At 42.8% G+C, this 11,179-nt stretch overlaps 1 protein-coding gene across 1 annotated transcript; it reads left to right on the forward strand.

Moving 5' to 3' along the window:
- The first annotated feature begins 8,929 nt into the window (after positions 1 to 8,929).
- Positions 8,930 to 10,739, forward strand: LOC116588728 (uncharacterized protein C6orf141-like). The gene has a single exon (XM_032340218.1). It carries the CDS (start codon positions 9,131 to 9,133, stop codon positions 9,734 to 9,736), a length of 606 nt encoding a protein of 201 aa, XP_032196109.1. The 5' UTR covers positions 8,930 to 9,130; the 3' UTR covers positions 9,737 to 10,739.
- Positions 10,740 to 11,179: the final 440 nt, after the last annotated feature.

Consider the following 11,179-nt stretch of genomic DNA (forward strand, 5'->3'; position numbering starts at 1 on the left):
TTCTCCACATCCTTGCCAGCACCTGTAATTTCCTGACTTGTTAATTTTAGCCATTCTGACTGGTATGAGGTGGTTTCACATTGTGGTTTTGATTTGTATTTCCCTGATGCCGAGTGATATGGAGCATTTTTTCATGTGTCTGTTGGCCATCTGGATGTCTTCTTTGCAGAAATGTCTGTTCATGTCCTCTGCCCATTTCTTGATTGGTTTATTTGTTCTTTGGGTGTTGAGTTTGCTAAGCTCTTTATAGATTTTGGACACTTGCCCTTTATCTGATATGTCGTCTGCAAAAATCTTCCCCATTCTGCCAGTTGTCTTTTGATTTTGTTAACTGTTTCCTTTACTGTGCAGAAGCTCTTGATCTTGATGAAATCCCAATAGTTAATTTTTGCCCTTGCTTCCCTTGCCTTTGCTGATGTTCCTAGGAAGAAGTTGCTACGACTGAGATCAAAGAGGTTGCTGCCTGTGTTCTCCTCAAGGATTTTGATGGATTTCTTTCTCACATTGAGGTCCTTCATCCATTTTGATTCTATTTTCGTGTGTGGTGTAAGGAAATGGTCCAGTTTCATTTTTCTGCATGTGGCTGTCCAATTTTCCCAACACCATTCATTGAAGAGGCTGTCTTTTTTCCATTGGGTATTCTTTCCTGCTTTGTCAAGGATTAGTTGACCATAGAGTTGAGGGTCTACTTCTGGGCTCTCTATTCTATTCCATTGGTCCATGTGTCCGTTTTTGTGCCAGTACAAAACTGTCTTGATGATGACAGCTTTGTAATAGAGCTTGAAGTTCGGAATTGTGATGCCACCAACTTTGGCTTTCTTTTTCAGTATTCTTTTGGCTATTCGAGGTCTTTTCTGGTTCCATATAAATTTTAGAATTATTTGTTCCATTTCTTTGCATAAAATAGATGGTATTTTGATAAGGATTGTGTATTTGAGACCTTTCTTGTTTCTTAAGAAAGGTTTGTATCACTATATATTGTCCTCTCAGGACTGTCTTTGCTGTGTCCCACAGATTTTGAACTGTTGTGTTTTCATTATCATTTGTTTCCATGATTTTTTTCAATTCTTCTTTAATTTCCTGGTTGACCCATTCATTGTTTAGAAGGATGCTGTTTAGTCTCCATGTATTTGGGTTCTTTCCAAATTTCCTCTTGTGATTGAGTTCTAGCTTCAGAGCATTGTGCTCTGAAAACATGCAGAAAAAGATCCCAATCTTTTGATACCAGTTGAGATCTGATTTATGACCCAGGGTGTGATCTATTCTGGAGAATGTTCCATGTGCATTAGAGAAGAATGTGTACTCTGTTGCTTTGAGATAGAATGTTCTGAATATATCTGTGATGTCCATCTAGTCCAGTGCATCATTTAAGGCCTTTATTTCCTTGTTGATCTTTTGCTTGGATGATCTGTGTGTTTCAGTGAGGGGTGGTGTTAAAGTCCCCTACTATTATTGTATTATTGTCGATGTGTTTCTTTGATTTTGTTATTAATTGGTTTATATAGTTGGCTGCTTCCATGTTAGGGGCATAGATATTTAAAATTGTTAGATCTTCTTGTTTGTCAGACCCTTGAGTATGATAGAGTGTCCTTCGTCATCTCTTATTATAGTCTTTGGCTTAAAATCTAATTGATCTGATATAAGGATTGTTACCTCAGCTTTCTTTTGATATTCATTAGCATAGTAAATTGTTTTACACTCCCTTACTTTAAATCTGGAGGTGTCTTTGGGTCTAAAAATAAGTTTCTTGTAAACAGCATATTGATTGGTTTTGTTTTGTTTAATCCTTTCTGATACCCTGTGTCTTTTGATTGGGGCATTTAACCCATTGCATTCAGGGTAACTATTGAGACATATGAATTTAGTGCCATTGTATTGCCTGTAAGGTGACTGTTATTATATATTGTCTCTGTTCCTTTCTGATCTACTACTTTTAGGCTCGCTCTCTGCTTAGAGGATACTTTTCAATATTTCCTGTAGAGCTGGTTTGGTGCTTGCAAATTCTTTCAGTTTTTGTTTGTCCTGAAAGCTTTTTATCTCTCTTTATATTTTCAATGATAGCCTAGCTGGATGTAGTATTCTTGGCTCCATGTTTTTCTCATTTAGTGCTCTGAATATATCATGCCAGTTCTTTCTGGCCTGCCAGGTCTCTGTGGATAAACCTGCTGCCAATCTAATATTTTTACCATTGTATGTTACACACTTCTGTTCCCTGGCTGCTTTCAGCATTTTCTTTTTGTTGCTAAGACTTGTAAATTTTACTATTAGGTGACAGGGTGTGAACCTATTCTTGTTGATTTTGAGGGGGTGTTCTTTGCACCTCCTAGATTTTGATACTTGTTCCCTTTGCCATATTAGGGAAATTCTCTACAATAATTCTCTCCAATATACCTTCTGCTCCCCTCTCTCTTTCTTCTTTCTCTGGAATCCCAATTATTCTAATGTTGTTTCAGCTTATGGTGTCACTTATCTCTCGAATTCTCCCCTGGTGGTCCACTAGCTGTTTGTCTCTCTTTTGCTCAGCTTCTTTGTTCTCTGTCATTTTGTCTTCCATATCACTAATTTTTTCTTCTGCCTCGTTAATCCTAGCAGTAAGAGCCTCCATTTTTTATTGCTCCTCATTAATAGCTTTTTTTAAATTTCAACTTGGTTAGATTTTAGTTCTTTTGTTTCTCCATAGAGGGCTTTTATATCTCCAGAGAGGTTTCTTTTATATCTTCCATGCCTTTTTTGAGCCCGGCTAGAACCTTGAGAATCTTCATTCTGAACTCTAGATCTGACATATTATCAATGTCTGTATTGATTAGGTCCCTAGCCTTTGGTACTGCCTCTTGATCTCTTTTTTGTGGTGAGTTTTTCCACCTTGTCATTTTGTCCAGATAAGAATACATGAAGGAGCAAATAAAATACTATAAGGGTGGCAAAGAGCCCCGGAAAATGCACTTTAACCAAATCAGAAGAGACCCCAAATGGTGGGGAGGAGAAAAGGGATAAAAAGAAGTTCAGAAAAAAAAATTAAAAAAGAAAAAAAATAAAGAAAAAATATAAAAAAGAAAAAAAAAAATATATATATATATATATATATATATATTTGACTGGTGAGGAGAACAGGGTCACCCACTCAATTTTTGTCTCTTAGAAAGAAATACCTCACAAAATTTTAAAGAATGACAAACATATATAAGGGTAAACACAATGAAGGGATGGAATATGCCTATAAAGATGAAAAAAATTTTTTTTGATTTATAAAAAAGAAGTTGATAAAATAAGTTGGTTGGGAGAATAAAGAAAAAGAAATTGGAGAGATTTTGCTCAGGCTGGAGACTAGAACAAGCCCGGAGCTAGATTTAAGGTATATTTTGATCTATACCTTAGGGTATATATTTTGATCTATACCTTGGGGTAGAAGAAGTTGTACCCCAAATTTTTTAGAAGAAAAAACCCTCTGTGCATACAAAAAATAAAGTCAGATACAATGAGAGATAAAATATGACTATAATGATGAAGTTTCAAAATAGATTATTATTATTTTTTTGTCAAAGGTATTGATAAGATAAACTAGTTAAAGAATTTTTAAAAAGGAAAGGGTAAAAAAAATTTAGTAGAAAAAAAAATAAAATTAAAAAAATATTAAATTAACTGCAAGACGAAAGAATCATGGGGAGAAAGCCATGAGTTCCATGCTTTGCTTTCTCCTCCTCTGGAATTCCACTCTTCTCCTTGGTAAGTGAACTTGGTCTCAGCTAGATTTCTTGTTGATCTTCTGGGGGAGGGGCCTGTTGTAGTGATTCTCAAGTGTCTTTGCCCGAGGGGGAATTTTACGGCCCTTCCCAGGGGCCAGGCTAAGTAATCTGCTCAGGTTTGCTTTTGGGAGCTTTTGTTCCCTAAAAGCTCTCTGTAGAGTTCCAGAGGACAGGAATGAAAATGGCGGCCTCCCAATCTCCGGCCTGGAGGAGGTGAGAGCTCAGGGCCCCACTCCTCAGTGAGTCCTCAAAGAAAAGTGCTCAATCACTCCTGTCTCCCTGGCCTCTGGCCACACTCTGAGCTCACCCAGCCTGTGCCCGGTTCAATGTAACCTGGAGCTGGGAACTCACTCCTCAGCTGTCTCTGCAGCCTGCTTCCCCGCTGTAATACCTACGAGCTCTGCGACATTCAGACATCCCCGATGCTTCTGTGACCCATTGGGACCTTAGGCCACCCTATTCCTGCATGTACTTCACCCTGGTTTAGTCTCTGGAGCGATGTCCCTCAGTGGAGCAGACTTTTAAAAGTCCTGATTTAGTGTTCCGTTATTCTGCCCTTTGCCAGGAGCTGGCCTCTCCCCCCACGGTCTACCTTCCTGTCACTTTTATATGAGCTCTTCTTCTTAACAATATCCTTATGATAAAACCTATTTTCCTTAATCATTTCAAGTTGGTACACTAGTCAGTTTAGGTTTCTATAACCAAATGCCATGGTCTGAGTGGCTCAATGACAGATATTTATTTTCCCACAGTTCTGGAGGTCAAAAGTCCAAGATTGGGGTGCCAGCATGGTCAGGTTCTGGCCAGAGTTCCCTTCGTGACTTGCAGATGGCCACTGTCTTGCTGTGTCCTCACAGGGGATGTGGGGAGGAGGGATAAATCTCTGTTCTTAGGAGGCTGGAGTCCTATCAGACCACACCCTTATGACTTCATTTAACCCTCATTACTTCCAAAAGACCCTATGACACAGACACATTAGGGGTTAGGCCTGCCAGTGGAGGGTATACCTTCTAAAGGCCAAGATACTAGAATAATGAAGAGTGATACTATATTATTAGGATTAAAAATTACTTATGAATCTAATAAGCAACATGAAAGGGGCTGGTCCCTGGGAGATTGGGCTATTAATAACAAGCTGCTTTTGATCTTACTAGGGTATAGAGTCATTCATCACTTTTTAGATCCCAGGTATAGAAATTGTTTTACTACTTGCCAGTGGCTAGAATTTGCGAGTGTTGGAGGCAATTTAGAGAGAAAGTAAACAGGGTGAAAAAGGTTCACTTAAGCCTTTTAGGCACTTTAAGATATTAAAGCAGAGCAGACACCGCTATCCTAGAGGCACACTGCCTGTTTTTCTGTTTTATATCCTTTTTATACTTTATCTCTTTGAAGATTAACTTATTCTGCATTTCCTGTGAAAATTCTTTTATGCATCATTAAAAAATTCTCGACAGCTAGAAATTCAGGTGCCACATGATAGGTAAATGTTTCATTTCTCAGCAAATAGATTTTCCCCATTTCACATCCCTAATCTAATCCCTCACCCAATCTCCAAAGGCCAAAAAAAAAAAAAAAAGTAATAAATTTTGTGGTTTACATTACATTTGCCTCAAAATAAATATACCTCCATTGAAATTCTATCAAAATTTCTGCAAGGAAGGAAAATGCAGTGTTATTGCCACTTGAAAGCAGAAAAAAAAAATGCTTAGAGTTTATCTATGTAGATTTTTGGTGATGTTTCTCCAAATGCTGTTCATGGAGAACTAGCCTCAGAATAACTGGGAGGCTTGCTCAAAATCCATACTGACTGCTACCCCGGCTCTACAAGAACAGGCTCTTTCAGAACAGAGTAAGGCATTCATCCTCAGGGGATATTTGTGTACACTAAAGTTACACAATTATATCCTACTTTTGGACAAGAGTTTGAAGAATGAAAACTTCAAGAGTTTTTGTCCCATATCTGTCCCATAATCCCAGAAGTCTCCAACATCTAGAATATTTGTTGACATTTACCACACATTCAGTAATTACTGGTTGAGTAAAGGAACAGAAAAGAACATGAAGTCATAGGGTTAAAGTGGGACTGACTGGAAACAGGAGGAAGCATTTAAGCATGCTAGAATCCTGGCTCCATTGTTTATTGGTGCTTGACCTTGAACAAATAATTAGCCTCCCTGTTCCTCAAAGTTCTCAAGGAGATTATAGTAATAGTACTACTTGCTTAGTTTGTTGTGAACAATAAATGAATTTAAATATATAGAATGCTTAGAACAATGCCAATCTAAAACACTTAAAAATTTTTTCATTTAGGAATAAGCAGCTCACGGTCAGCCAGATCTGACCTAGATTCTCTCACCCCTTCAATACTTTTGTATGTATGTACGTATGTATGTATGTATGTATGTACCTACATACATATGACTTGGCAACCATAAGAAGGTCCTCTCTTTCCCAAACCGCCCCCCCCACTACTTGGTCTTTCATATAGGGGTAGAAATTTCCACCATAGCAGTCACTTTTCTAAAGTAGATATGAAAACAATGAGCATTTTCTAGTAAAACAAACACCTGTTACTAAGGATGGAACCCACAATCCCAAAAAAGTTTAACTCTATATGAATATTAGAGGATTAAAAAAAAGGAATAAACTAGACTAAACTAAACTAAAATTAAAAAAGAGGAATTCAAAAAATAAAAATGCAAAAGAAAAACATAGGTGTATGTATCAAAAAGTTCAGGTTAGAAGGGTATTATAGAATTTGATGTACTGTACAGCTTGCTATGATGGTAAATAGGTTAAAAAAATTACCTATGTGTAAAAAAAAAATGAACCAGAATAGTGGGAATGAGTGAAAAATAAAAATTTTCCTATGAGGTAGTGATTGTTCTCTTGTAGTCCTTTTTTTTTTTTTCTTGGTTTGTTTTCTGGGGGAGGGGCCTGCCACATGGGTTGTCAGTCAATGATGTTTCCTGAGTTAAGTCCTCCCGCCCCCCTTAAGGGGGTGGGCTCTGAGGAAACTTTTTTTTTCAGGCTTTTGTTCTCTGGCGGTTTTTATGTTTCTTCACTTTTTTCTCTCACCTTGACCGTTTTTGATGGTTTTTGTAGTTTTAGAGGAAAAAAAACCGCACCCTGATCTCCCTCTCCGAGAGAAGCCTCAGTCTGGGTGCAGAGCCTAAATAAGTTCCCCCTTGGCCGCTGGCAGAGCAGGTTCCAAGTTGCAGACCCTGGGGATGCAGGATCTTTTGCTTGTACCCAAAGCCAAGGTAGTGGTGGCTGTCAGGGAGCTCCCGACCGGCAGAGACGTTCCAAGCAGCGATCGCACACTGAGATTTTCCCGCTGGCCCGGGCTGGGAGTGCCTGGTTTTGCTGGGTCTAAGACTGCCCGGCTTGCACGCACCTCTTTCAGGGGTGGCTATGGGTCGCACGCGTCTCAGGAGCTGAGAACGGGGCGCAGGTCCAAAAGCACGGGGCTGGGCTTTTGAGCACCTCTGTCAGGGGAGAGTTTGGGGCACGCGGCTTAGGCTCTGAAACTGGCGCAGGTCAAAGAGCACCGGCCGGGTTTTTGTAACTCTCTCAGGGGAACATGAGGGATGTGTGTGCATATCTCAGGCTTTGTAGTAGGGCTTGCGCGTTCTGCCCACTGGCGTGGCTCCCATCCCCTCACAGGAGCCAGACCCCACAATTTTCTGGCGTTCTGGCGGCGTTGGGACCAAGAGCTGGATTCTCTGCCACACTCTCTCTGGCTCAGCGCCAGGGGAGGCTGTCCTGGGCCCGGGGACTTAAGCCCCTGTCCCTAGCCGCCCCGATTCCCACAATTTCCCCCCGCGATCCTTTGCTCTTTTGGAGTGCTTTCAACCAGTCTCCAAGTTAATGCTGGTCCCCAGACGCAGGGCACTCTCACTCGTATTGGGGTATTACTTTCCAACCGGTGGCCTCTGGTGGCTCCCTCCCCCTTTTGTTTATCTTCTGATATCAGTCGCAGTTCCCACTCCGCTTTACCTGCCCACTGGCATCTTCTGCCCCTGTAGAGATCCAGACGTGTATAATTCTGATCTCAGGCTGATTTCATGGGTGAATGGAGTTCTTTGGTAGGTAATCAGCTCACTTTGGGGTACAGGCTGAAAAGGCGCCTCCTCCTACTTCCCCGCCATCTTGTCCCCCCCCCTGCAATCCCAAAAAAGGCTCCATTATTTTCCATTAGCTAGTTTGCCCCATTAACCCCAAAGGTTAGTGTGTCAGTGTGCTCGCCAATGAACAGATTCCAAAAGTCTGCCCAGAGATGCACACTTTTTATTTTTTTCCACAATTTGAGAGACATAGTTTTTTAACTGCTTGTGTTAAAGAGAAAGGGAGTGGAGGAGTGAAGGGATACTTAAAAAAAAAAAAAAAGATGTAGGGGCACCTAGGTGGTGCAGTGGGTTAAGCATCTGCCTCTGGCTTCAGTGGGTTAAGCATCTGCCTCTGGCTCAGGTCATGATCTCAGGGTCCTGGGATCCAGTCTTGCATCAGACTCTTGGCTCAGCGGGAAGCCTGCTCCTGCACTGCCCACCCCTCCATCCTGGCCTGCTGCTCTGCCTACTTGTGATCTATCAAATAAAGTCTTAAAAATAATAATAATAATAATAATAATAATAATAATAAACGACAAAATTTTAAATCCTGCAGACGTTCATTTAGCGATTTGGTTTTTTGTTTCCGTTTATCCAAAGCATAAATCCCTTCCTGGAGTAAACATTGATTATAAACCATATGAAGACAGGAGCGACCACTGTCCAACAGGTCCCGGCATCCCGACGGAAGAACAAACAAACCAAAAGCCATTTTCTCAAAGTCGGCTCCCTAGATCTACACTCGCTAATCTTGGCTGCATGGTGGGGATGGATTTGGACCGGACATGAAATCTTTTTTACAAGAATTTGATTAAACCAGATAATAAAACAAAACCAGAACACTTCCTTGTTCCTCCACCTGGGAGGCGCGTCCTGGGAAAGGAAGAGCGCACAGAGTCCTGGCATTTCAGGGGGCGCTGTGCGAGGGTGTCTTCTGCGCCTCTGACCCGAGAACAGACGGTGGAAACTAAACCAGAGCTAAGGCGCCAAGAGGGCACAGAAGAGCCATCCCACAGCAGCAGACCTGCGGGCGAGGGTGGGAAGGAAAAGGAGGAGCGACTGAGGGGAGGTCAGGCTCCTTTGTCTTTGCAAAGCGAACAAGGCCTGGGCGGACTGTACTGGGCGGTGCAGGAGGCGGGGTCTGCACGGCGCGGGCGGGGCGGGCCTTAAAAAAAAATAAAAATGAAAAAAAATTAAAAAATAAAAAAAGCCCTACCTGTCCCAGGCCTGCTGAGCTCAGCGGGAGTTTGCTGCGTGATCCGCCTAAAGGATCTACGAATGAATGAGCCTCCTGTCCGGCTGGGGACCTCAGGGCCCCGCGGGGCTGCGAATCTCGCGGACGCTCCGGACATCCTGGGGCGTGCCGGGTCCTCTTCCCGCAAGCTGGGGTGCTGGGCGGCCCTGGCTCCCGGTGGCCGGAATCCCGCGGTGTCGGGGGCGGCAGCGGAGGCTAGGGCGAGTGGAAGCCCAGGCGGGGCTCTGGAGAACCGCCCGGCGGCTGAGAACCTGGACTGTGAGCCCTGGGTCAGAGAGAAAGTGCTCTTCCTTCTGCACCCAGAGAGGTGGCTGGGGACTCAACGGGACCTTGCGCGGGAAGAAGTGGCCGGTGGGGACGATCTTTTCCCGGCGGCCGCAGACGACTGGGAACCCGACGGCCCGTCTCTTTTTCCGCGAGAAAAGCGAGTTTTGGGCAGCCGTGTAGACGCTCCCTTCAGAGCTCTGCCGCGGGACCCTGCAGCCCCACCCAGGTCGGTGCTCGTGCGGATTGTGGACTATCAGGCGACAGAAGAAGTCCTGTGGACCGCATGGAGGAAGGGGCAGATGACCGCACGGACCGAGGAGCACTCCATGAGCGCGATCACTTTTCGCACCAACAGGGAGTGAAGCGCCCTGCTGTGGGCGCCAGGACTGCGGGGGAACCCCGGGCTCTCCCGCATGGGGAGAGACGTCCGGAGTCCACCTGCGAGGAGATCACCTCGCGGTCCCCAGGGACTGGATTGCCAGAGGATATAAAACAGGAAAGAGGAGCCTGAGGAATGCTGCGGGATGGTGGATGAGCGCGAGTCCCTAAGCGGATGCTCTTCCGGGAACGCCAGCCTGTGATTAGCCGACAGCGAGGACGTTTTAAGAGGCTGGTCAGCGCCGCTGGGAGGCAGGGGACACCCCAGACAGAATGAAGAACTGTGAGCAACATAGTACCTCCTTTGTGTCTTAAATACTGTGACAGTCTGGGGACCTAAGTCATTGGAAGAGGGGAAGGAAAGGTATTTTCAAATTGGTAAAATGTGGGCCTGTTGAAATACGAAAATCTATTTATGGTTAATTCTCACTTTGCAATACAGATGCATTGATCTCTTTCCCTGCCTCCCCGCTCTTTCGGACCTAAATCAGAAGTGAAGGTTGAGGTCCGCTCTCTGCAGAGAGAGTGGGAGGAGATGGGGAGAGAGGCTTGTTTTAAAGCTAAAAAAAGAAAGTAAAAAGGAATGGGAAAATAAAAATAAAGCAGCAAGTAAACAAAATCTTTCCTTTTTTAAACTTTTTTCTGATGTGCACATTTTTTCTTTTTTTCATTAAATGTTAGGGGGAAAGAAAACTAAGAAAAGAAGAGGGGGAGAACAGAAGACCCAACTTTGAACGTTAAGTGCCATTTAAAGGGGCTTTACTACCCCCAAAGTATCCAGTCGAGTGAAAATGATTTTTATCTGGTTTTTATTTATTTTTACTATTTTAAATTTGGCAGATAAGTCTTATCTAAAGGTAGATGATGTATAGTTTGCCCTAAAATAATTGTATATCTTATTCCTGTCCATCGTTTCTTATTAATAACATTTGTATTCAAAGCTGGATTGAAAATACATCCCTCTTGATGCTGTTGGGGAAAAAAGTCTCTTTTGGTGCTACTGAAATGTCTTTTTATTTGTTCCTCTTTTTTATTAAACACCATTTTTATTACCTCTGTAGTACTGTGGTCTGGTTTGGAGGTCTGTGAGGAGTAAGCATTCCCTCTAGAGATGAACTACTGACTTGAGCAGGCTGAAGGAGTATTTGGTTACTGCAAGAACTAACAAAATAAGTGGGACACTGGCTTTTGAAGAGTCAACTGTTGAACTGTACCCCCTACCTCACTTCTCACTCTGTGCTCTTTACTTTCAGTTTTGAAATGCCCCCAAATATATATCCCTGTTTTACAGTGAGCCAGCCTCAGTGTTGAGGTCATGTGGCTTAGTTAAGTCACAACGTAGTAATTGCATAGGCTTAAGTAGGTAAGAATATGATCTTTTCCCTTCTAAAGGTTTGAGAATGGCCTTCAGAGGAACTTACCTGTAA

The sequence above is a fragment of the Mustela erminea genome, chromosome 4 (assembly GCF_009829155.1).
Source record: "Mustela erminea isolate mMusErm1 chromosome 4, mMusErm1.Pri, whole genome shotgun sequence".
Taxonomy (NCBI): domain Eukaryota; kingdom Metazoa; phylum Chordata; class Mammalia; order Carnivora; family Mustelidae; genus Mustela; species Mustela erminea.

What these genes read in the sequence shown, in the direction of transcription:
- LOC116588728 (XM_032340218.1), top strand. Translation starts at nt 9,131, where the DNA reads ATGAATGAGCCTCCTGTCCGGCTGGGGACCTCAGGGCCCCGCGGGGCT.